Source organism: Marmota flaviventris, chromosome 1 (genome assembly GCF_047511675.1).
Source record: "Marmota flaviventris isolate mMarFla1 chromosome 1, mMarFla1.hap1, whole genome shotgun sequence".
In the NCBI taxonomy this organism is placed as follows: Eukaryota; Metazoa; Chordata; class Mammalia; order Rodentia; family Sciuridae; genus Marmota; species Marmota flaviventris.
In genome coordinates this window covers 119,459,143-119,486,396 of record NC_092498.1, presented here as the reverse complement: position 1 = coordinate 119,486,396, position 27,254 = coordinate 119,459,143, and the positions used below count along the sequence as shown (strand labels likewise).

Here is a 27,254-nt window from a genome sequence, read left to right as displayed (position 1 = left end):
AGTTAACTCACAGCCCCTCTCTGAGGAAGTCCATTCTGAAGTCTTCATCATCTGTGGTTACTGCATAGACCAGGCACGACTTCCCACTCCATGTGGGGTTTTTGCTGCCAGGAATGAGGCTGGCAATAGAGATGCTGCACATGGAGCTTTATTTCCTTCGGGTATGTACAGGTATATATAGTTGGCTTGAGTCTATGGTACATTATTTCACAGAATTCTCTTACACACAGTGCATACTCCTGGGCAGGAAGCAGCAGATTCTGTTCCAATTGTCCATGGATGGTGGAGGAAAATGATACTAACAGGAACACCCCTTCTCCAAAGACATTCATAGGAACTGTTTGCCCCCTTTGCCAGATACTAAAGCCCTCCCATGGACAATCTGTGCCTCCCACCTGCTTTGGGCACTTATTGATGGGAGCTGGGTGGTGGTGACAGTAGCAGCTACTGCCCAAGTCTTTCTTCTCTAGAATAGAATACTTGTGGGAGCCCAAAAAAGTTAGGGCCCCTACACACCAGCAGAGGCAAACTGACACCTGACACCCAGAGCCTGACCTGAACCCTTGGCCCCCAGCATGTGCATAGCCTTCTGAGCCCTGTATGGCCTGGCTTCATGGGGCGCTGGCATGCATCTTCTCCAGGCAACTCGTCCAGAACATAACCAGTCGGTTGTCACGGTTGATGCAGAAATCTGTGAAGTCTTTCAGCAGCCTATCTGCAAACTTCTCATCCCCTGTGGCACTAGAGCGCCAAGTCTTGGTAAGCATGGTGTTATAGGCCCAGTTATAGCCAACCCGTTCCTCACAGAACATGTTTTGGTTGGTGGAGCTGGTGGAGTTCCGCCGCCGCCTCTGCTGCCCTGAGAACTTGCGCTTGGAGTAGGGCAGCTGCAGAAACACTGTTCCTGTAGGGAAAAGGCAGGGCCTGTATAGTATCCACCAGGAAGCACCTGGAGATGGCTGAGGTGCTTCTGCCACCACAAGTTCAGAACAGGGAAAGGGATCTCTAAACAGGCCCAGGCCCCTCAGGGCTCATGTACCTGCCAGAGTCCTCCCTAATCAACCTTTTTGCTCATAGTTCCTCACCTGTAACATGGATATACTGAGGCTTGTTCTCAGCAGGGAAGTTAAATGCAGAGGCAGAATATTTATCTTGTACAAATCCAAACCTAAGGGAAGGACAGGAAAGTATACTGGTTAAGGTCTCCTTAGCTAGAGGGACAAGGGGAAAGAGTGGCTAATAAGACTAACTGCTTGAGATAAAGGTATATGAAAAGATCTCATTCAAGGTGGACCAGGCAGGCTGCTTTATTTCACCCTCTCTATTCCCCAACCTCTACCCCTACTCATAAAGCAGCTCTCCAGCTCTCCTGTGCCCCAACACCTTTCATCTCCTGGGTCAACCATATGATTTCAATGAATGAAAGCCCCTCTACCTGATGCACTCTTCATACAGCCAACCCTTTCTCCTGCCACATCCCCAGCTATCCCAGTAGCCCTCCCCATTGTAGGTTTCCCCATCTCATCCTATGTCTTCCCTCTGCCTCTTGCTGGAATTTATCCCAGGTGCTAATTGGCTGCAACACCCACCCACATACATTCCCCATCTTAATTTACCTTAGTCACACTTCTCCCCCTTCCCCACTGTTCTCAGGCTAAGCATCTAGAAAGTACTCAATAAAGGCCTTGAATTGAAATAGAATGAAATATCTCAATTGAAATTCTTTCTTTAAAAGTGAGGAACAACAACCTGGGACTCTCTGCTTTGCTGCACTCTGGAAATGGGCAGGAGGAGCCATTATTCATCTATAACTTGTTCTGTTTCTGGTTCTTCTATTTCCATAAAGCACATTTATTATAGCCCTAACTGCTAAGAGCTATAAAGGACGTGCTAACAGATGTGGCGCCTGCCCTCTAAGCCTGAGAGGTTTACGTAACAAAGGCAGTGCTAAGGAGATAAGCTTCCTGTCTCCTATTCTGCGCTGAGCTCCCCAGGAGGGATTACTAGCCTTTATCCAAGAAGCTGGCATTACTCTGGTATTCCTTAAGAATTTACAAAAAAAAATATAGGAAATCAAATGTGCAAATTAAATGGATAGGCAAATATGCACTGCAAGCTTTTTCATCTTCAAACTGAATCTATCATATATAAGAATGGTCTGGATTTTGCCTTTGCTTCCTCTCTACTTTCCAATCAAGTTCAATGATTTACTCAGCATGAATCAGCCTGACCAGAGTATTCTTGCTTCATTTCTTTCTTAAGTTACCAGGAACATCTTTTATTTAAAAAAAAAAAAAAAATTAATCACACAGCACAAGTCCCTGACTATTTCACTGCCCACTTGGGGAGAATGTAAGGCAGGACTACAGTGAAGGCAAGGAGCTCCTATCCCAGGGAAGGGGCTGTACTAATCTCACCCAGCTACCCAGATGAAGTTAAAGGAGATAGGAGTCAGAGCAGAGGGGATCCAAGGAAGATGGACACTTTTCATAGCTTTTTTTGAGATGGACCTTGTAAATGGGCTAAATGTATCATTTCAGAGCCACATTCCCCTTAGAATTTCACTCCATGGAAAAATGGCAAGAAAAACAGCCAGTTTGGGCAAGGCACTGTGCTAAGCATAGTGAAAGGGAAAAATGCATACCTTTGCTCTCCAGGGCTCCCAAATCATTGTAACAGATTGATACAGTGTTCAGGAGAAAAGGATGGAGTAATTAGAGTAGAAAGACCTGAGAATCCCTGGTAGGGGAGGTATATTTCACATGACACTGAACAAGATGTAGCAAGAAGTTTAATGAAACAAAATAGGAGGTTTGATTTTCACCATGATTAACATGAAGTAGCAGTTGGACACCAACTTAGTGATACTGAGACAGTGTGGTTGCTGGTCTTGTCTCAGGGAGACAGCTAAGCCTAGGGAAGGCTTTCCCTAGCACACTTATTAGGTGTCAAGAAATATTTATAAGCTCATCTATTGCTTTTTAACCATTCATTGTCTTTTCAACATGTGTTAAGGGTCTCAAATTTTACATATTTCCATTTTGTGTTATCTTCTAAATAGCTTGACTGAGGCTCTCATTGGAGGCTGGGGAGAGAGCTCTAAAATCTTCCCTCAACTGAAAGAAGGCAATGAAGTCTAAAAAAAAAAAACAGGAACTGGCAGGGTAGTGCTTATCTCAGAAAGAGTCTTGTTGGAGATAAGTAGTTAATCTGTCATTAGTGGAAGAGATCCCTTTCCCCAGGAACAAAACAAACTGGGTTTCACTTTGCTAATTGCTATTGGAGATAAATACTGATTCCTTCCTACTAATGCCTCTTGCTAAGGGACAAACCTGTGTGCAATGGCTTCCTGAAAAAGATGCATTCGATCCCAATATGTTTCTGGTTCAAAGCCTGTAAGACAAAAGATTCTATGTTGATTTGTGATCACAGATTTTGCCTGCATTTGGGTTTCTGCGCCCTTCATTACTCTTAGCAGTTATTGCTCCTTGAGCATAAGCTGCTTTTCCACACAACCTCTTTTGGGAAGATCATCCTCCATCCCAAGGTCAAAGAAAGGACATGTATGTGTTCACCATGTCCTCCCCTGAGCTACAGCAGGATCCAGTAAAGTGATGAATCCTCAGAAGCCAGTGTGAACTGCTTAATAATAAGAATCATTCTAATGATATCTCATGTCAAAAGCTGAAAAGAGCATTTTAAATACAAAAACAAGACAAACCTTAAATGCATATTAGCTACTTCTAAACAACAACAACAACAAAAAAAAAAAACAAAAACATGTTTTTATGTTACCAATCTTCCATTTCCTTAGAGGGAAAGAAAATATTACAAGCTCCATGTTAGGGATAAGAGAATTGAAACAAGTAAACATAAAAATGAATTTCTGAAAGGAAATTAGGGTGGTGGGGAGAAACAGAGCACTTGGGTACCCTCACCATAAGCCACTGCATTATCCAGCCTCACTCCTGCAAGGCTGCTGCTATGGACCAAGAGCTGAGTGAGGTGGGAGAGCTGAACAGGCTGTCACATAGCAACAGGCGGCAGAGCCTGGGCTGCTCTTGGGGTGAAGGTGCTGAGGGCTGGGGCAGCCATTGCACAGTCAACCCAAAAATAGGGATGCCTATGGTGGCTTCGTTATTCTTCCATATTTGGAACTTTCTACCTAAGGAAAATTTGAGGATTCTGAACAATAGGGAAAAAAAGAAAATGGTTTTGGCTTTAATGGGAAAACACACAAAGACAGCACATGCTTGTCAGATTTTTAAGATTTTGAATTGACTGTTAGCAAAAGCAGAGATAACAAAAGTGAAGCCAGATTTAAAGTTAGGAAGTCAGTGTAGTTAGGTAAATTGGGTTTAATATCGAGTAAGATCCAAAATGGAGGCCATGTTAAAAATGAATTCTGGGAAAAGCAGAACAACTCTTGGAATGTTAAAGAAGTCCGGAAAAGCCCAAGGCCCAGAGCCCATCCCAAAGAAATGTTAATAAAGATTACTTCTTTGCCCCACCTGTGCCCCACCCTTCGGGCCTTCCCACCTAAGTTCCATCACTGAAAGAACTATAAAAAGGGGAAATAACCACACTTCCACGGATTCCATCTCTTGGGTTCCCTTCTTCCTCCGGGAGAAGTCTTTTCTGCTGTCCTTTAATAAAGCCTCTACTTTCCACTCTAACCTTGCCTCGGTGTGCTTCTCTGGTGTTATTCTTCAACATTGGGGAAGCAAGGACTCGTCACCGGTCAACAGCGGTACCAGAAGGAGGCCCAGAAGCAGGAAAATTGATTCTTAAATTTGAGGCTTTATTCCTTTAAACCAGGACTCTATGTTGGCAACAAACCGAGGATGCTGGTCTTAAAGACTGGGTTACAACTGGCCAGAAAAACCATCAACTTGCACAAAAATATCCTCTAATGCAGGCCCGTGAGCTATTCTGTGCTGTTTCAGTAAGGGTGGAGGTGGAGACTCTGTAAACTCTATGTATCTCAGAGTCCATGACTTCTGGCAGGAAGGGGCTCACCTGGCACATTAAAAAAAGTCTTCAAAATAGTTAAAAAAAAAAAAAACATAGATAGGCCTCTAGAAGGTTGTATGCTCAAAAGAGCTGCCTCTCACATGAAAAGCTCAGGAACACTGAACCTGGCCTGCTCCACCTGGCAAAACCTCCTCACCCTCTGGGCTGGTTTTCTGCTGCCAGCCATGATATGAACTTATAAGAGCGCAGCAAGAAAGCATCTCCCTTACATTCAAGTTACTTCTTTCCCATTCATAATCTTTATATCCCAGGACTCCTGACATATTGGCATCAACTCTAGCTTTTCATATTAAAAAACAACATCTGTGAACTCATGGGAAGATTCATAGGAGCTATACAAATAAGTTCATCTGCAATGAATGCATGGTAATAAAGAATGATGTACTGTATAAAGTAGAGCTCATCCTTTAATCTGTCATAAACCTGATGGACTATGGTCAAATGGTAGGTTAGAGTGGGTCCCATGTGCTCCCTTTCTGACTGATGACCCTCTTCCTGGGAGAAAGGCTCTGAACTGATGAGTACTGCTATCTTTCTTGAGACTGCTTGTCTTCCTTGAGATGCAGGACTTGAACCACATTCAAGGCTCCAAGGACTGACACACTGCAGCTTTGTCCAATAAAACTTGTTTCCTATTTTGCTTTCAATACCCCTCTTTTGGATCTTTTTACACAGAACAGCATATATAAGCCTCCCACAAGGTTCAAATCCCTGAAACCCAAGCCAGCTAGGCTGAAGCAAATGAAAGGAGGGTGTGGGAGGACAGTAGTACTGCTAGAGAGTTACAGGGCATGATGCCCTCTCCCACCAGGGTTTCAGGTCTTAAGATAGCCTTTGGGATTGGCAAGGCAGCTCTGGTCAATCCTGTTTTAGGAATAAGGGATTTGAGTCTCAGAGATATTAAGTGATTTATCCAGGGTTACCCAATTGCTAAATGAGGAATGAGATAGAAATCCAGATCCTTTTGGGTCCTTGTAGAAAGGCTCTCCCTTTTCACTAGCCTGTGATGATTAGATAGCCAGAAAGGTGTCCTTGAGGAGAGATGCAGATGACATTCAGAGGGAAGTAGCTCTTACTATCAAACAGGTGTTCACTGCCCTCCTTGAGTAAGCAGCTGATATTGAGCGGGATGAAGAGCTGGGCTCGCAGGGGATCGCCATACAAGTAGCTGGGAAGTGCAAAAGGACCCTCCAATACTGGTACCAACAAAAAGCCACAGGAGGTAGCTTTTCGATGCCAACCTTGGACCTAGCAGAAAGTACAGAAAAAAGAGTGTCATCTCCATGTTCTTGCTGACAAGAGAAATATTTCCCAAGGAGCAAACCTGCCAGAGCTGTGGCATGCAGTGATTGGTATGTTCATTTACACATGTCCCCTGGTTACAAACAGGCCTATGACAAAAAAACAGTGCAATTTCACTTCCTTGATATATACTCAAAAAAACTGTGATGTAAACAAAAGTTCCTTTTCATGGCCCATGCTGCTACAACATCAGAGTTTTCTTTGAAAAAAAAACAGCCTGGACAGAACTAAAACCCTTCTTATTCTGTGGTATACTGGAGGAAGGTCACAGGATATAGGTTAAGTCCTGCTAAATTACCCTGTATCAGGAATTTAATAAGTCCAAAGCATCAAATAGGAAAAAGAAAAAATCCACTTAAACTGCCTGAGACGAATATGACAGAGGGTGGAGAGGACTCTGGTGACCTCTGTCAAAAGTGATCAGCACTGACATGTAGAATCAGAACCACTCTCTAGGAAATTCCCCAAAGCCATATGATGGAAGACCAAAAATGAGAATTACTGGGGCAGAAAGACATACTTCTTCCCATCAATAACATTTTCCTATATGGAACAATTTTTGAGCTTTTGTGATACTTTTATTAACCATAAAACCAATGTATACTTTTAAAAGGAAAAAAAAAGCTGAAATTGGAAATGTATGTTTCAGTGGTAGAGTGCTTGCCTAGCGTCAATGAGGTCCTGGGTTCAATACTTAGCCATTAAAAAAAGATGAGGCTCTGGGATACAGATGAGATCTGTGTCAAATATTATTTTATTTACTTTTTTTTTTTTTTTCCCCAAACAGGGTCCTGGGATGTTACTCAGTCTGGTCTTGAACTTGTGGGCTCAGATGATACTCTCACCTCAGCCACTCAGCTACAGGTTAAAAATTATTTAGACACTGTGGCGAGTGACTACAATCCCAGCTAGACCTGGCCAAAAATAAAAAAAAAAACAGTATGGGCCATACCTTAACTTACACAAATACAATTATGTTAAAAGTTGAAGGGAATTATTCTTAGATCTTTTCCCAGGAACTCTCGTAACAACAGAACCAAGATCTCTGGTTTGATCAAATTAATTCCTAAGACTGAGTCAACATTTTTATTTTAGGTAATATTTATCCTTATAAAATCTCACAACAAATGTGAACATTGCCTTAAGGTAAAAATTCACCTAAAGCATTAGCAGCATTGAGTGGATTTGACATGTATAGATATGAAATGTATACTTTTTAAAGATAGTTGCTAAACTCTTTGGAGGAAAAAAAAAAACATGTTTTTTTCTGCCCAACTGTGTGTGTACATGTTACTACTATGGTCTTGTTGTTTTGAGATAGAGTCATTAGGTAGGTCACGCAAGGAAAATGCTGATGCCTAGTGGGTCAGGGGTTAATTTTGCCTGGAGGGAGCATCATCCTGGTGTCAACCAGCTAAGGAGAGGCTGGTGTCCTTGTAAGCTGTGCAGGACGAGCCTAGCTTGACTTGGATCTTTAGGATACTTCCTGGGTGAGTCTTTCTGAGGGAAGGGTCTTAAAGATGATAACACCATATATTGAGGCTGACTGTGCCAGGCAGACAAGACCCACACAAAACTCTGCCCCAGGAAACAGTATCTTATGGGACAAACCAAGACTACAATAAAACTTTCCAGTCAGTGCTGTGCTCATTCCTCTTAGGTCATCTTTCATCTTTCAGTGAACTCTTTTTTTTAATTTTTTTGGTTTGTTTGTTTGTTTTTGCATTACAATTCTTAATACACCATTATACAATAATTTATCATATCTCTGATTACATATAAGGTATGTCTTTTTTAACTTCCCAGATGTTCTCACAGCTGTGTAATGAAATGCTTAGGCTGCTGTTAGAGTGGAGTCAGGCTCAGCTTACCCACAGAAAAATATTCTTGAAGGGTAAATCAGAGTGTATAATAGGAGTAGCACACTGTGATGATGATTGAGGAAGGCTCCAGGAAGATAGTGGCAGCCTGGATAAGGAGTGTTTATTCTAATAGGCACTGGACCAGGATGGGCAATGGCCAGGGATGACTTACTTCTTAGCGTGGGACGAGTAAATGTCCTGATTAGAGAGTCAGGCCAGGACAGAACAGAGGGAGGAAAGACAGGCAAAAAGACTAGTTAAAATAAGGCTTCTTAGCCTTGGAATTTGTGACACCTTGGGCCAGTTAATTCTTTGTTTATGGGCTGTCCTATGCTTTTTAGGATAATGAGCAGCAACCCTGGTCTCTACTCACTAGATGCTAGTAGTACTCCTACCCTCACCATGTTTGATAAGTAAAAAGGTCTGCAGATATTGTCAAATGCCCCTGAGAAGCAAAATCACCCTTGTTTGAGAACTCACATATTAACAACAGTTATGCTCATTAACAAGGAATTGGTTACATAAATTATGGAATAACCCAAAATTCTGTAGCCCTTAAAAACAAAATAAAGGGGTTGGGGACATAGCTCAGTTGATACAGTGCTTGCCTTGCATGCATAAGGCCCTGGGTTCAATCCCCAGCACCACCACCACCAAAAAAAAGCAATGATTTTTAAAAAACCCAAACAAAAAATAAGGCAGATTTATTTGTGCTGATATGGAAGACACACAGGTACTGGGTGGAAAAAACATGCATCCTACATTACCATCCCAATTAAAAAAACAAGAAGCAAAATTTTGTCTATGCAGAGAATCTCCTTAGGAGTACACTAAACTAAATGGTAGTTGTTACTCTTAGATGGAAGTCCCAGAGCACATGGTGAAATAGAGACTTGCTTTTCACTCCAGACCCCTGATTCTTAACTGGAGGCAATACTTCCCCTTCCCTAGGAACATGTGCTGATTTCTGAAGACATTTCTGGTTATCACTGTGGAAGTGTGCTACTGGCATTTAGTGGATAAAGGCCAGATGCTGTTCAACATCCTACAATGCACAACAGAAATGCACCCTACAGCACCCCACAACAGAGAATTATCTGGCACCAGATGTTAGTAGTGCCAAGGTTGAGAAACCTTAACCCGTACCCCGTTTGAATGTTTTACTGTTTAATTTTCTTAAGGCTATTACAATAGGATGAAAAGGTAATAGGAGCCTGAACCAAATAATTAAAGAGATATCTACTAAGAGCCCCTTCCCCTCTGAGAAGTGAACAAAACAAGGCCCTAATCAAATGCATGAAGTTCTCACCATCTCAAACAGCACAGCAGCAGTCACTGCCATCCAGTGTAGCTTGATCTCAAAGGCTGCATTCAAGGAGAAGTTACCATGGTAGTAACAGCTGCACCACTCCAGCCGGTCTGTACGGTTGTTCACGTCAACATCCAGGGTCACAGTCCTCTGCTCTGGGACAGTGGCAGCTGTGTCAGCACATAAAAAAAGGCCAAAGTAAGAGGAATGGGATGGGGAAGAAATATAAACAACTGAGCATACAGATGTGAAATTGCGGAACTGCCTAATAGAAAATCAGAGACTTGAGCTGGGGCTGTAGCTCAGTGGTAGAGCACTTGCCTAGCATGTTTGAGGCACTGGGTTCAATCCTTAGCACCACATAAAAATAAATAGCTAAAATAAAGGTATCAAAAATATAAACTATTTTTTTAAAAATCAGAGACTCTAGAAATTTTCTGGAAATCATCTATTCCCAGGGTCCCCAAATTTTTTCTGTTTGTGAATAGATAATAAATTATTTTAGGTTTTACAGGGCATATAGTTTCTGTCTCAACTACTCAATATAGTGCAAAAGTAAACACAGACATTGCATTAAAGAACGGGCTTTCTTTATGCTGGGCATAGTGACACACACCTGTGTCCCAGCAATTCCAGAGGCTAAGGCAGGAGAGTCCTAAGTTGTTCAAGGCCAGCCTAGACAACTTAGCAAAAACATTTCTCAACATAAAATAAAAAGGTTTGGGGCAACAGTTCAGTGGCAGAGCACTTGCCTACTGTGCATAAGGCCCTGGGTTCAATCTCCAGTATTACAAGGATAAAAAAGGAAAAAAAAAAAAAACTTATTTATAAAAACAGATAGCTTTTAAACTCAGAAGGTCAAGGATTGCATGTTTCCTCTCATATGTGGAAGTAGAGAGGAAAAAGGAGGGATTAGGGAAGTCCCATGAAAATCAAAGGGCAATCAATAGACTAGATAGAGAAATGGAACTAGGGAAAAGAAGGAAATACTGAGGAATGATGTCAGTCAAATTATATTGTTCTATTGTGCACATTTACAAATACAAAACAACAAATCTACCATTATGTACAATTATAATAAAAAATATGTGAAAAAAATCAATTGGTTTTTTAGGGCAGTTAAACTATCTGTATGATACAATAATGGTAGATACATGTCATTATATGTTTTTCCAAAACCATAGATTGTACACCATGAATGAATCCTATATTATCACCCATGAACTTTGGGTGATAATAGTATGTCAACATAGATTTCATGAATTTTAAGGAATGTCACTCTGGTGGGAGATGTTGATATTGGGAAGACTAGGTATATTTGTGGTCAAGGGATATATATAAACTTTTGGCACCAATTTTCTTGTGACCCTAAAATTCTTCTTCAAAAAATGGGCAATTATAAAACAAGCAAAGAAATCATAAACTAGAAGGCCACTTAAACTACAGTTTGCCTCTCCTTAATCAAATCCAACCCTTTCATTTACAGGACAGAAACCAAAGTTCAAGAGGGAAGATTCCTTGGCTAAAATTATGGAGTCAGAACCTCAGGCAGGCTGAACCCAAGATTATCTGATTTCAGTGATCCACAAAGGGATATAAGGAGAAGCAGCCCAGACCAGAATAAGGAGGAAGTCTTCCTTTTCTGGTTTCAATCCAGGAAGGCATTAGTTCTATAATCTTTTCTCAATAAATAAAACCTCATGATAAAGTTTAACACTCTGTTCCATCATCCTTTGGTGGAAGACTGGCTTAGTGCCAAACTTGCTTATCCTCTGGCATCCTTGTTCAGAAAACCTACTCAATCCAAGACAGCAATATATTAGAGAGGTGTCAGAAAATCAAGTTCCTTACTAGATAAAGGATTGAAATAGGCTCAGAAATTTTAAAAGGTCAAGGCTCTGTTCTGCCTGCCTTGGATACTGTCACACCTAAGGTTTCTATAAATTATGGTCTGCCCTTCATTTGTCACCCACCCCCATGAGTTCAATGGTTTCTATTTATCTTAAGTACTCAACTTAGTCCTGGGTCTGCAGGTAGAAGCATTGGATTGTATTATCTCTGACAAGGATAAAATGGATCCTGAGTCAGCAGTTTTACTGAGCTGCTAATAGGAGGCAGGGAAGAGTTAGCTAGGGCACTGAATGGCACCCAGGTAAACTGACATTTAGCTGCCAGGTGTACCACTTATTTTTCTCTCAAAACTAAAACATACAAAAGATCTGGATTTGGAGTTGGAAGACCTAAGTTCTGCCATTTACTAGTATGTGTTTCTGAGAATATAGCTCTGGTTTAGTTCTTTGTCTCCAAACTGAGAGGTGGCAGCTTAGCTGTTTCACAGAGGAGGGGTGAGGAACAAGTGAACATAGCAGAGAAAGGATTATAGACTCCCTTTTGCCTTCTCCTCAAGCCTCCTCATTTCTATCTCCCCTCCTCTCCCTCTGCTCTCCATTTAAGCCAGGAGCTCACCAAATCTCAAGGTGAGACCTGGGCATAACTCCATAAACACTGTCCATTATGCTTAAGGTACTTGGTACCTTAACTTGACCACTCTGATCCTAAAGCTGCACCTCTGTCTCTGCTTCATGTTTCTGATTCATGACACAGACAGACTGACCCTGTACTTCACAGACCGAATCAAAGAAAGTTTTGCTCTCTACTCTTAAACACTGTATCCCTCCCCCTCAGGTAAAAAGCACCCAGCAAAAATAAGGTCACTTCATAAACATCAACAGTGACCACATACATCTCTTCTTTCCCATCTGGAATATTAAGTTCAACACAGACTGGTCTAGAAAAGCCCAAAGGAACTGTTCTGCCAAGTGGTTGTATCACTGGTTTCCGAGACAGATACAAGATGGTGGACTGGAAGAAGACCTCATTTCTTGTGGCTCTGTGACTCAGGATTCAAGCAGAGGAAATACTGTTTCTCTGCAAGGCAGCTGTTGCTGTCCACTGATCCCCTGCTGTTTACCCCCCATTCACCCTCCACAATAGCCTGATAGCTGGCTGTCTACCAGCATACCGTCCGCCATTTGTCCATTTGCCTGCCTCTTGCCTGCCCATCCACTGCTGCCTGACATCCACCTGCAGATTGCCTGCCACTAGCCTACAGACTGGCAGCAGACCACCAGTGGATTGTTGGCTGCCCGCTGCCCCCTGCTGCTTGGAAGTCCACTGTCACAGTACCTGCAGGTTTGGTTACATGCAGCCCTCACCATCTTGGGACACTAGTCAGGGCCCACAGGTTTGCAATTGCCACCGCTGCCATCTTGGGACATGGCTGTCTCAGTCTAGGGATACCAGCCAGGGCCTGAAGATATATTGTCGGGGTACCTGCAGGTCTGGTTGCACCTGAGGTCTTTCTGCTGGGTGTGCTAGTGGCCATCATCTGGCTGTCTCTTTGTAGGGTCTCTCCTTTGTGTGAGTGCATCCCTGGTGGTTTCCCTACAAGTTGAAATGGTATTGAATCTTGGGAGTGCAGCAAGGCAGAGCCTTGGGAATCTGAAGCCAGGTCCATAAGACTGCAGCTGGGCTTGTATGGGCCAGTCTGATTCTAGCAAGCTGTGGAAAGTCAGAGACTAGGGGCAGTTCCCCAAAGGGAGCTCAGTTGGAGAAACTGGAGGAAACCAGGCTCTCTTCAGCTCATGGGGATGAAATGGGTGGGAAGACTGGAGGAGGGTATGAGAACATCTTGCTGGCACCCACGGGACTGGAGCTACCATTAAACTTCAGACAACCCCACCTATCGGCAGAGAGTGGAAGTTAAGAAATTTTTTGAAAGCTAGCGGAAGCTATTGTTCAATTTTCCACTGAGACTTTCCTTTTTTTTTTTTTTTTTTTTATTTCTTTTGCCCTTTCCCTCATATCTCTACCATCTTTTAATCCAAATATTTTTCATGCAACAATTTATTGAGGAATGGGATGTCTGAATAGTACATTACAGTTTTGTTGTGTATCCTTATATTTATACTTTTTTTTAATCTGTATAATTTTTTTTTCCTCACCTACCTGTCTCCCTAGATTCTCTTTCTCACTTCTCTCATACTAACAGCCAACCTCTATTAATCCCTCTCTCTCTCTTACTTTAAATTTTTTCCTCTATCTTCTCTCCTCTCTCATAAACATCATATCTCACACTAATTCTGTTCCCTCATTGTCTATCATTAGAAATGGTAAACCCTTTCAGCAAACTTACTGTTTATATTATAGACAATAATTGAACACATCATTTCTGTTTATTGTGACAAAACTATAGACACCTTAATAGGAGATATTTGGTTTAAAGGTGTATATTATTTGCATTGGGTGCAAAGATGAAACTAAATCAAGCTAAAAACCAAAAATAAACCAAAATGACCAGGAATACAAATCATATCCCAATAATAATCCTGAATGTTAATGGCCTAAACTCATCAATCCAAAGACATAAACTGGAAGATTGGATTTTAAAAAAGACCCAACAATATGCTGTCTTCAAGAGACTCAAATCCTAGGAAAAGACACCCACAGACTGAAGTTAAAAGGTTAGGAAAAAACACATCACTCACACGAACATGTAGACCAATGGTACAGAATAGAAGACACAGAGACAAACCCACATAAATACAGTTATCTCCTACTATACAAAGGCATCAAAAACACACACTGAAGAAAAGATAGCCTCTTCAACAAATGGTGCTGGGAGAACTGGAAACCACATACAGCAAAATGAAAATAAACCCCAATCTCTCACAATGCACAAAACACAACTCAAAGTGGATCAAGGACCTAGGAATTAGTCCAGAGACCTTGCATCTAATAGTGATAAAGTAGGCCCAAATCTTAACCATGTCAGATTAGGCCCCAACTTCCTTAACAAGACTACTAAAGCGCAAGAAATAAAATCAAGAATTAATAAATGCAATGGACTCAAACTAAAAAGTTTCTCCTCAGCAAAAGAAACAATCAATGAGGTGAACAGAGACCTACAGAATGGGAAAAAAATCTTTACCATACACACCTCAGATAGAGCACTAATCTCCAGGATATATAAAGAACTCAAAAAACTAAACACCAAAAAAACAAATAACCCTATCAATAAATGGGCTAAGAAACTGAACAGACACTTCACAAAACAAGAAATACAAACAATCAACAAATATATGGAAAAAAAATGTTCATCATTTCTAGCAATTAGAAAAATGCAAATCAAAATTACTCTAAGATTTTATCTCACTCACTCCAGTCATAATGACAATTATCAAGAATACAAGCAATAATAAGTGTTGACGAGGATACGGGGGAAAAGGCACGCTCATACATTGCTGGTGGAACTGCAAATTGGTGTAACCACTTTAGAAAGCAGTATGGAGATTCCTCAGAAAACTTGGAATGGAACCACCATTTGACCCAGCTATCCCATTCCTTGGTTTATACCCAAGGACTTAAAATCAGCATACTAACAGTGACACAGCCACATCAATGTTTATAGTAGCTCAATTCACAATAGCTAAACTATGGAACCAACCTAGATGCCCTTCAACAGATGAATGGATAAAGAAAATGTGGTACATATACACAATGGAACATTACTCAGTCTAAAGAAAAATGAAATTATGGTATTTGCTGGTAGATGGATGGAACTAGAGAACATCATGCTAAGTGAAATAAGCCAATCCCAAAATACCAAAGGCCCAATGTTTTCTCTGATAAGGGATGCTGATCCATAGTAGGCTGGGGGACAGGGGGTGGTAGGGAAGAATGAAGGAACTCTGGATTGTGCAGAGGGAAGGGGTACAGCTGTGGGGATGGAAAGGACAGTAGAATGAGACAAACATTATTACCTAATATACATGTATGATTACACTACTGGTGTGACTATGTACCATGTACAACCAGAGGATTGAGAAGTTGTGCTCCCTTTGTGTATAAATTGTCAAAATGCATTCTACTGTCATATACAACTAATTAGAACAAATTAAAAAAAAAAAAAAAAGAAGAAGGGAGGCCAGTAGAATAGAAGGGGATCAAGGGGAAGGAAAATGGAGGTTCTGGGGAATGAAACTGATCAAATTATACTGTTTTATTGTGTGCATGTATGAATATATTTTAACAAATCTCAAGATGGGGAAAAAAATGTTTCATTGGTTTTATACTTCAGGGTTGACCTATAGATGCTTCCAGCAGGGTTAAAGTGTTGACAAAGGTAAAAGCCAAGCCAAAATACCACTTTCAGTAAAGTCATTCCTTGTGTTCCATGGGAACCAACTTATTCACCTTTTGGGGACATAGAGATATATGGAATCCAATAAATATATGCAAACCCAGGGGAAGATCAGACTTAGCATCCTTCACCCAGGTCACAGCAAGGGTGCCATTAATGACACAGGGAAGGGATCAGTGTCACTAGAGTAAAATGAACACAATCCCACAAAGGGAACTGAAATTCAGCATAACAACTAGAGCTACCACAGAATGAAGTGAGGGTTATTAGTAGTGAGTGCCACATCAAAAGGATTTTCAAAAAGGAGTTGGCTCCCACCAACCAGGAATGCTATGGAAAAGGTGCAAGTGATAGGGTTTGGACACAGGTAGTCTATAAGCCCTCCTGACCCTGAGATCCAGCAGGCCATCAAGAAAAGATTGAGAGAGCTGGGCACAGTGGCACATGCCTCTAATCCCAGCAACTTGGGAGGCTGAGGTAAGAGGCAAGACCAGCATTAGCAACTTTGTGAGGGCCTCAGCAACTCAACAAGAATCTGTCTCAAATTTAAAAAAAAGAAAAAATTTAAAAAGGACTGAGGATATAACTCAGTGGTAAAACACCCCTTTGTGTTTAATGGATGGATGGATGGATGGAAGGAAGGAAGGAAGGAAGGAAGGAAGGAAGGAAAACTGCCAGGCGCAGTGGCACACGCCTATATTCCCAGTGGTTTGGGAGGCTGAGGCAGGAGGATTCAGAATTCAAAGCCAGCCTCAGAAAAAGCAAGGTGCTAAGCAACTCAGTGAGACCCTGTCTCTAAATAAAATACAAAATGGGGCTGGGGATGTGGCTCAGTAGTCAAGTGCCCCTGAGTCCAATCCCTAGTACCCCCAAAAAAGAAAAAGCTGACAAGTAGAAGACTTGTGAAGAGGCTCAGGCATGTGGCATTGCTTCTTCCAGATTCTCAGATGCCCCTGTAGCTTCCCAACTCAGCAACACAGGGAAGTGAAACCTACCATGAGTGAATCCAGATAGGACCATTTGCCAATGTCAAGGATTTCAAAATAATTTCCAACTACTAAGGGCCAATTGAGAATCAAAAGTATTTAAAAAGGAACATGTCAAAAGAAACACACAAAAAGCAAATGGAAAAGGAACAGGTCACATATAATATATAGGCCTTTCTTCCATTATGAGTGATAATATTTTTTTTCTGAAGAAAAATCCAAACATTGATGATGACCCAATTTAAAGACAATAGTTTAGGGTAGAGATGTAGCTCAGTGGGAAAGCACTTACCTAGCATATGTGAAGCACTGGGTTCCCTTCCCAGCACCACAATAATTTAATAAACACAATAGATCTTTGTTACTTAAATAAATGACACAAGCCAGGCATGGTGGCACACGCCTCTAATCCCAGCAGCTCAGAGGCTGGAGGATTGTAAATTCAAAGCCAGCCTCAGCAAAAGCAAGGTGCTAAGCAATTCAGTGAGTCCCTGTCTCTAAATAAAATATAAAAACAGGGTTGGGGATGTGGCTCAGTAGTGGAGTACCCTTGAGTTCAATCCCCAGTATCCAAGAAAATAAATAAAGAAATGACACAGTAAAAGTCTATATTCTAACCTGGAAAAATGCTGCAGTGAAACATCTCGTATCTTAACAGAAAGGTCTGAGAGCTGTCACTAGATAGAACTAGCTATCAGATTTAAAAGGAAAAGAAGTAGAGAAGTGATAGGCAAAGAGACTGAAAGAATAAAATTCCACTATAACAACCATGGGAGCTACTTTTGCTAATAAAAGGATGTTTCCCCAGAAAGCATACATGCAAAATTCTGCCTAGTTTCAGATTCACTAAAGCCCATACACAGACCCCAGATAGCAAACACCAGTTCCAATCAACTTCCTGCCCTGGACATAAACCCTATCTTCCTCTCTACTCTCCTTTTTTTGGGAGCACATGACTTTATTTTTCTATAGACTGCTCTTTTTAAGCACTAAGAACCAAAGCTAAACTGAGATAATCTGAATCCCATCTTGAGCAAAAGACTATGGAAGTCAGGAGAGGATTTTACCAGCCTATAGAAGAAGACTTCAGAAAGGAGGATATTTGAATACACATTGTCAACAGAGCTTCCAGAAACTAAGTATGTCAAGATGACAACACTGGTAGCATTTTCCAGAAGTAGTAACTGCACAAGTAGTAAGTGCAGCAAGAGGTTTGGGACCATGCACACATCTCCTTGTCTTTTCACAGGGGAAGGACCATGCATACAAGAAAGGGGATGGGCAGCTTGTCTGTTGCCAGGCTGGTAGCATCAGAATGAACAGCAGAACAACTACTATTTTTCTGACAATTCAGCAACTAATTGCTCAGGTTTGACGATTCCAGATCTAATATTCAAAATTCAATTTCCCCAAATTCTGCCAAACTACATTAATATTTTTTCATATATTCAACAAGTATTAACAGAAACCAACTATGTATTAAGTAGGAGTGAGGACAGTCAGTTAACAAAAAGAAGTTCATCACACACCTTAAGTCCTTGGAAGGACTTAAATCCTTGAAAGGACTCACAAGCTGTACACACACACACACACTGTCCAGAGGTGATAAGAGCAAAGCAGACAAAGGTTGGGTGTCAGGGGCCCAGAGACTGTAGGGGGATCAGGGAAGACCTCAATCACATGTGACCTTGAAGGAGAAACTTGAAGGGAAGAATTCCTGAGGCTATCCGAGCAATGGTGCCTCAGGTAGAAGGAAAAAGCCAGAAGCAGAAATATGCTTGGCATGTTGAGCTACGTGCACAGAAGCCAATGTGGGTCAGCAAAGTGCATAGGACCACCACAGAAGATAGGGCAGAGTAAGAAGCTCACATCAGGGAGAACCTGAGAGGCTAAAGACTGGCTTTTAATTCCAGTGAGATGAAAGTCACGAGAGAATGCTGCCTAGAAAAAACACATGATCCTACTTACATCTGAAGTGGTCTCTCTGTATTCTGTGTGGAAAACAGATAATGGGGGGAAAAAAGGTCAAGAGGTGATTGCAGTATCACACGCAGGAGATGACAGTGGCTTAGAATACTGAAGGTAGATAAAAGGAAGACAGAACTTGCTGATGGACTAGATGTAGAGTGGGAAAGAAAGAACAGGACAGTGACTGAGATTCCTGCCTGGCCTAAGTAACCAAAATGACAAGGAAAGACTAAAGGAGAAGGAGATGATGGTGGCAAGGGAGTGGGAAGGTAGAGCTCTAAACAATGTACTTTAGCCATCTAATTGACAGTCAAGGAGATGAATGGATGAGTCTTAAACTGGAAAGCATGGTGTGGGATAGAGATGAAAATTTAGCAGTGATTAGACCTTGGGATAATGAAAGACACTGACTGACCTTCACGAGATGCTTCAAGACATAAAGATAGGACCCAGAGAAGGCTCTACCAGCCTATAGAACGAGGCCTACCTGCTGCAATGTTGAAATATCAGATTGCTGAAGAGATATCAGCAAAGGAGACTAACAAAAATAGGAGAGCTGAGAGGCACACTGTAGCAATGTCAGGAGACATTCTGCCATATTGTACCAATTACCTTAGGAACCAATAAAGAAAACCATTTAAAGGAGTCAGAGATTATCAAACAAATGCTACTGGCGGCAAAAGGACTAGGCCACTTTATTAAGCAATGTGGAGCTCCTTGGTAAGCTTGAGAAGGGTTGTTCCAAAGGAGAGGACAAAGGAAAATCTGATACAAGCTTCCTATTTTTTTGTTTTGTTTTGTTTTGATTGGCTTTTGCAACAGGACAGAGTCTACCTGTTGGAGACTGGCAGAGATGCTTGATGAAGATGCTTTACTAGAGAGGAAGAGTTCAGAGAGAGGCAATGCCTGTTAAAATCAGTCCAAGTACTATAAGCAGGGGTTTATGGAGATATTGTCCTTAGATTGGAGCAAGGGTGGCTCATCCACCCAGATCTAAGCAAATCTGAGGATCTGTAATGGCTATTAACCTTTCCATCCTACCAGCCAGATCAGAATTCTAATTAGCTGAGCTTTTACAGGCAAAGAAGAATGTAACATTTCACTGGAGTTTGGTCTATTATGGCTCTTCCTTTCTTCCAAAGGTTTTCAGGATCTCTGCAATCTGACCCAGAGATAAATTCTGTGGTGCTTCACCCAGGGCATGTATTCTCTAAACAATCCACAGGGCCTCTCCTCCAGAGCAGAGGTCTCCATTTCCTATCAGAGGTCACCATCTTTTGATAAACATGTATTTACTGCTATCTTAAGACCTGTAGGAATTATGGAAAGGGAATAAGAGTTCCAATTTATATCTTTGAGTGCGGTAAGTATATTTGGGGAAGAAGGAATGAGGGAAGATTCATGATCCGCTGAAATGTCTTGAATGGATAACCTTTCAGGTTTCTTCCTATTCTGAGATCCTAGGATGCTAGTCTTCAAGGCCTCAGACAGGAACTAAACCTGCGGAGAGCACTAGCTTATATTCCCTATATCCTGAGGGCTCTCACCAAAAGTGGCCACATTTTCTATTCCCTCCTATAAATGCACATTTGGCACCATGCTCTAATTTGAGAGGTGCTAAATACTATCTATTGCTTGGGAAAAAATCAAACCGGATCCGCTCAGCCAGTGGAAAACAGCACAGTGTCAACAGACACAGTGGAAAGTATTGGAGTAACAAAAGGTCTAATTCTGGTTCACGTGGCATCATTCCCTGGTTGGCTGATACCCTTTCCCAGGCACCTGCCAATACATCCCCACATCCAGCTAGATCAAGCATTTACCTAAAAGTGCAGCTGCCTGGCTCCGTCCTCCAAAACTGCGGCTAAAGGAGCTATGCCTGCTAGCATAGGAGGCTGGCCGGCTGGGCAGCCAGGGTAGGAGAAAGGCAGGAATCTCAGAGTGCAAGAGCTCTTCTGCCACAAAGGCAACCTCAAACCACTTGCGCTGGAAACTGGCAAAGTCATCCACGCCTACAGTGTGCCAGGTGGCAGTGGGTTGCTGCATGGCCACTGAAAAAAAGCAGAAGGGAGAGAAGGATACCTCAGTACAAATGCTTATTTTCTCACTGATGCATGCTACAACATGGATGAACCTTGAAAACATATGCTAGAAATTGGACATAAAAACCACATATTGTATGACTCCATTTATAAAATTTGTCCAAAATAGGAAAATCTTTAGACAGTAATGAAAATAGTCTGGGACTAGTCAGAGGTGGTGGTTGCACAAGTACTAAATGCCCTTAAAATGGTTAATTATATGTTATATGAACTTCATTGGAACAAGTAATTTATATTCAATTTTATACCCATAATTTCAGAGCATATACTGGTAAACCCCCTCCCCTTCAATTTGAAGGCAAAAAATAAGTGTTTACTTATTTACTTAAAAATAATTATTTATAAGGAAAAAAGTGACAATGGACATACTAGTGGCTACAAGGGAAAAGTTCCCACTTCTGTCACATCCTTGGACAAAATAGCACAGTGAGTGTCACCAGCTGCATCAATTCATGTATGATTTTTAGACCTAAAGGTGGAGAAACTATCTGTCTGCAGGATGGGAGTCACTTCCAGCCAAGGTCCACACATGTGCTGCATGTACAAGAGAGGCTGGTCTGAGTCCTGGGTGCCTCCAGAACTAAACAAGTCAGCTCTCACCATGGCCACATGAGAAACTGCTTCTCTCTGGGGATTATTTTTCCTTGTATATGTTTTTTTTTTTTTTTTTTTTTTTTAAAGGCTGGGGGTGTGGATCAGTCGTAGAGTACTTGCCTAGCATGCATAAGAACATAGGTTCATCCCCAGCATCATAAAAAGTAAATAAATAAACAAAAATAAATAAACAAATCTGCTTCCTGGATGCATGAGTTCTGCACCCACAGACTTAATCAATCACATATTCAAAATATTCAGAAAAAAAAACTGCTTCTATACTAAACCTACACAGACATTTTTCTTTTCATTATTCTTAGATAATATAGTATAATATAGCAATTACATTGTATTAAGTATTATAAGTCATCTAAAGATGATTTAAAGTGTATAGGAGGATATAGACACATTATATGCAAATACTATGCATTGATATAAAAGACTTAAGCATCCACAGATGTTTGTATCCTGGAGAAAATGGGTCCTGGAACCAATATCACTCTAATACCAAAGGATGACTATACTTAAAACATATCCTGAAAAACTTGTAAGGACTTGACAGACTTCCTGGGAGAATATATGGAGCCTGGAAATCCAGGAAGTAAAAAGTGCTATAAATCACAGATTGGAGACCATTATGTCATCATCAAAACCACCTGCACCAGGTGGGAGTGGAGAGGTAGGGTGCTATATTTAAAATCAACTACCAAAAAATGCTATGAGAATTCTCATACCAGGTCCTTTGGCCTCTTTTAGGTTTATCTTCCACCTACATTGTCCTCAACAAGAACATACTATAGCTTAAGAAACTTTTCTCTCTGGTTATGCTTAAATACAAATGCTCAAAAGTCAACTTAGAATATAAAGTCACACATGGAGCTCAAGAAGCTGTCAAGTGAAACAGTAGGTCACCAGAAAAACACCCACTCCTGTGGGCCACTGCATTTGCCTTGCTTCTGACCTCGGTCGGGCTCTTTGTCCATTACTATCTTGTAGAAATAGAAACCGTAGATGAAGGTCCGCCAGGCTTCACCAGATGCATGCATGATGAGCTGTTCTTCCAGCATTTTCTAGGAGAGACAATGAAACTCTGAAGTTCCTGCAAAGGGACTTCTCAGAGTGAATAGTCCCCAGTTGTGCACTAGAGTCAAGGGAGTAATAGGAGCACTAAGGAGACCCTATCTTCAAACTACCCACTAGACATAAAGATTGTACTGTGCTAAATATTATCCTGGTATAAGTCATATCATTACATGTATACCACCAAATATTTCAAACGTACAGAAAAACATAGAAAAAAATCCATGTAGACCACCATTCAGCTCCATCAAATTTAACATTTTGCTATGCAGTAGCCCCACTTTTTCTGAGAGGGATATGTTCTAAGACCCCCTCCAAAGGATGCTTGAAAAGACAGGTAATACTTAACCCTAGATATTCAATCAGCTCTCTGAATCTGTGGATTCAACCTACTTTGGATCAAAAATATTTGAAAAAAAAGTTCCATCTTTATGATCATGTATGAACTTTTTCTTGTCATTATTCCCTAAACAATACAGCACAAATATTTGCATTGTATTAGGTATCATAAGTAATCCACAGAGGATTTAAATATATGAGAAGATATACAAAGATTGAGCATCTACAGATTTTGGTACCCATAGGGGTCCTAGAAACAATCCACAGATACTAGAGGACAACCATATAATTTTTTCCTATACATATCTATGACAAAGTTTAACATATAAATTAGGCACAGTAAGTGATTAACAATAATGATAAAACAGAACAATTATAACAATTTACTATAATAAAACTCAAATTATTTGTTTCTGGAATTTTTCACTTATATTTTTTGACCACAACTGACCACAGTTAACCGAAACCTTGGAAAGTGAAACTGGGATAAGGGGGTGAAGGAGCATTACTGTACTGACTTCAGTTCTTTTCACTTTAAAAAAAAAACAAAAACCTATGGACCACTCTTTCCTCAGAAATAAATGATAAGAGCAATATTCTCAAGCAAGTTTTTTAAAATGCTATTACATGGATATGTATTGACATGACAGGTGTTCTTGTGGGATTTTATTTTATTTTTTAATTTCACTGATTGATTGATTGATTGATTATGTTACTGTCGATTAAACCTGGGCTACTCTACCACTGAGCTACATCCCCAATCCTTTTTTTTTTTTTTAACTGTATTTTGAGATAAGGTTTCACTAAGCTGCCCAAACTGGCCTTGAACTTATGAACCTCTCGCCTCCTGAGTAGATGGGATTATAGGCGTGCACCACTGCACCCAGCTGAAATTTTAAATAAAGGATATAATACTGTATCATTTTATAAATTAGTTTTCATCAACATCATGCTTCTGACATTTATCCATGTTGATACATATACTTCTAGTTCATTTTGTTTTAACTGAAATGAACTAGAAGTATATGTATCAACATGGATAAATGTCAGAAGCATTCATTATATGAACAAAGAAATAGTATTCTCAGAGTGATGGAAGTATATAAAGTTTTTAGGGAAAGACTATGAAAAATAGCACATTGAGACCCTCAAAGGAAGAGCTGAGGATCACATGCTAATTCAAATCATTTATTGACAATCCAGTTGCTTAACAAACCACCAATTTCTAGTAGGGACCTCTATATGGACAGGATGGTATGAACCAACTCAGTCACTCAACCTTATCCAATTCTCTCCTCTCATGTTTGGTTCTAGTTCTGAACAGCATAATTAAATTCAGCAAGCGTCTGCTAAGTGCCTACCATGTACCAAGCAAAATACAAGGCACCAATGATATACAAATGGACACTAAGAGGTGGCACACTCTCTGGGCAGGAGATTATATAGATTCTTCACTCTGGCTTGCTAAGTGCTCTGACAAAGTAGTACAGGGCACTAGAAGCCCCTGAAAGAGAGCCTTGAATTCAGGCTCAGATCTTCAATAAGTAGGAATTAACAAGGGTAAACTGTGGGCTTGAGGTCAGGAGAAGAATATTCTCCAAAAATCTTTCACAGAGATTACTAGATTCAAAAATGCAGATTCCTCTCTAAATGTTTCAGTTAAATTAATAAATAATTGCCAGATTTTTAAGTTGAGATAAAAAGTATATTTCAAAGCAAAACCTGTCCTTTCATCAACTCCATATATGCCTTACACTTACTAAAAACAGATTTTCACCCAACCTGCCGATGGGACTGAACAGACAGTTCTATAAGACCTGTCTTGCTATTTTACCTGCATGATGTCAATGGCCATTGCCTGCGTCTGGACCCCATCCACATTGTTCATCAGCCAGTGCACTACCTCAGCACTGATAAAGCAGCATGGCGAGAGACCCTTCTGTTCAGAGAGCAACTGAACTCCTGTCCTGGGTTCCAATGCAGTCAGCATGTATGTGTGTCCAGTGGCAACAAGCAGAAAGAGAAGATGAGAAGTCAGAAAAAGCATTTACTATATGAAATGAGAACCCCCATAAATCAATTTCTTTATGTAATTCCTAGACCGAGAGAAATCCCAACAAGACAACAAAAGGTGTTGTGGAGAAAAAGATAAAGGGGAAGAAGGGAAGTGACATTTAGAGAACATCTTACTTATCAGGCATTACACTATGTCACATAACTATTCCATTTAATCCTTCCAACAATGTGCTTAACCACTCTTTTTGAAACTCCACTTATACGTAAGCTCAGAAGTCAAGTAACTTGCCCATGGTCTCAAAGCTGTTAAGCAGAAGATTCAGGTATAAATCCACCCAACTACAATGCCTGAGCATTGCCATGGCATAGGCCTTCAGGAACCTCCTGCCCCCGCACCACATATATGATGAGCCACTTACGAGGGGTGCTTCATGGCTTCCAGGATCTCTGCCAGGGTGGAAGATGATGTCAAGGAGCTTGCTGCCTGCTGCTGAGAACTGTAACACAGAGCATAACAAAGCAAGAGGGCACACACATGAGCAAAAGCACAAATATTAGAAACATGGTCTACTTTTTAAAGTGCTGAAAACTAGGGCAATCTTGACAATGGAAGGCATTCAAGCAAATTCTGAACAGCAGTATCCTGGGGATATCTCATAGAGGTTTTCCTACTTCCTGACTATACTCACTAAAAAAATAAATAAATAAAAGGAATTCAAAGTGGTCTTATGTATTAATAAATATCTCCCCATTTAATAATATGTTTCAAGCCCAACCATTTCCAAGAAATCTCCTTGGACTGGTCTAGTTTTGTCCAAAAAGCCTTTTACATGTCACTTTATCTCATCCTGACCACAGTGCTAGGTAGTTATGGTCAGAGCATGGGGTCTATGCTCTATTCTAACCAGAATCCCAGTATCATCCCAGCTATAGGACTTCTGGCTTTTCTTGACTTTAGTTTCCTAATCTGAAAAACAGCAATAATACTATTCCTGCCTTTCAGGGTAGCTGTGAGGCTAATATATGTATATTACTGAATACAGGACTGATATATGTGAAGCCCCAATATGGAAAACAATACTAAACAAAATAATGATAACTTCAACACTTTGAAACTTAGATTGGTTGCAGGAACTGGTAAAAGTCAAAGAGCTGAGAAGCCCCAGAGTCTGGATCTGAATCCAGGTCAATCATATTCCAAAATCCAGATTCTTTCTATAACCTGCTGCCACAGCTGGGGCTGTGGCTTAGTGTACAATGTTCACCTGGCTTGTTTGAGGCACTGGGTTTGATCCTTAGCACCACATAAAAATAAATAAATAAAATAAAGTTATTTTTTAAAAAAGAAACAACATCCAGTTTCTATAACCTGCTATCCATGCTCTCCCTAATAGTATGACAGTTCCTGAAAACATGCTTCATACTCAGCAACTGAACAGTTTCCAATCATAGCAAAATGGGTCATGTCTAGGACTTAGGTGGATGCTTATTCAAGTTTCTTAAACCTCTCTTTTTCCTCTGTTCCATACTCCTCTGCTTGCCAATTTGGAAAGTTTAAGACTTACTGTAGCATTCCAAAATCTCAGGTTTAGAAAAAAGTCTTTTAAAAAAACTTCAGAATTTTCTTCTGATCCTGAAGAGTCCAAGAATCTGAACAAGTAGTTGTCCTCCCTGCAAGAACACCTTCAAAGGCAGAGGACTAAGCTCCTCCATGCAGCAGTACCCATTGCTAATGACTTCCTTACATGAAATGGAATCTGTTATCTGTAATTTTCAATCATTAGTCCTGATTCTGCCTGCTGTGTCATTTTTGGTCTTCTCACCTCCAATGTAAACATCCCTAATTCCTCTTTTCTTCTAAAAGCAGAAGCAAACCTGCCACTCTACCCTCATACACAATGAGGTAGATGGAGGTATTCCCTGTGCACTGGGCAGCTCTTCCAATCTCGCCCATGGACACAGTCAAAAAGCCAGCCTGGTTTTGCCAGGGATATGGGCCTGGGAGAAGACAGAGAGTAAAGAAGTCCGGGACTGAACTGATCATCGCCTCTACTGGCCAGAATGAAAGTAGTGCAGTGGATGAGGCAGAGGTGAAACCAGCACAGAATTTATGACGTTAAGGAAACAGTGACTGCTGGCAGGAGCCAGCCAAATAAACACTACAGAGAACCTTCTGCTATTAGGGAAAGGGGTGTAAAAGTCAAATTTTCTTAGATCATTAATTCAAAGACCACACAGTCAGTATAGTGAGGCAACAAGAACAGCTTGGGCAGAATTATTACAAAACAAACATAGCTGGGAAGGAAATAAGAAATTTATCAAAAATTGAAAACAGCATTAAAATCCAGGGCACATTACCCCATAAATATGTAAACTTATCATACATTGATTAATTTTTTAAAATATTTTAAGCAAGGTACATTGGCACATGCCTGTAATACCAGCTAGTCAAGAAGGCTT

The 27,254-nt window shown here is 40.8% G+C and overlaps 1 protein-coding gene across 8 annotated transcripts in view; it reads right to left on the bottom strand.

The window, feature by feature from the left end:
* Nucleotides 1-132: 132 nt before the first annotated feature.
* Depdc5 (DEP domain containing 5, GATOR1 subcomplex subunit) overlaps nucleotides 133-27,254 on the bottom strand; it is a 148,909-nt gene continuing 121,787 nt past the window's right edge. For 7 of the 8 annotated variants that reach the window (XM_071615617.1, XM_071615634.1, XM_071615628.1 and 4 more), the window contains 9 exons: nucleotides 25,214-25,291; nucleotides 24,613-24,745; nucleotides 22,321-22,429; nucleotides 20,487-20,714; nucleotides 9,508-9,677; nucleotides 6,111-6,282; nucleotides 3,333-3,393; nucleotides 1,086-1,168; nucleotides 133-904 (listed from right to left, as the gene is read on the bottom strand). In XM_071615617.1, the coding sequence (XP_071471718.1) occupies nucleotides 612-904; nucleotides 1,086-1,168; nucleotides 3,333-3,393; nucleotides 6,111-6,282; nucleotides 9,508-9,677; nucleotides 20,487-20,714; nucleotides 22,321-22,429; nucleotides 24,613-24,745; nucleotides 25,214-25,291 (1,327 nt within the window). In that variant the 3' untranslated portion in view covers nucleotides 133-611. The remainder of the gene's footprint in view (nucleotides 905-1,085; nucleotides 1,169-3,332; nucleotides 3,394-6,110; nucleotides 6,283-9,507; nucleotides 9,678-20,486; nucleotides 20,715-22,320; nucleotides 22,430-24,612; nucleotides 24,746-25,213; nucleotides 25,292-27,254) is intronic. The other variant, XM_071615649.1, reaches the window with a different exon arrangement.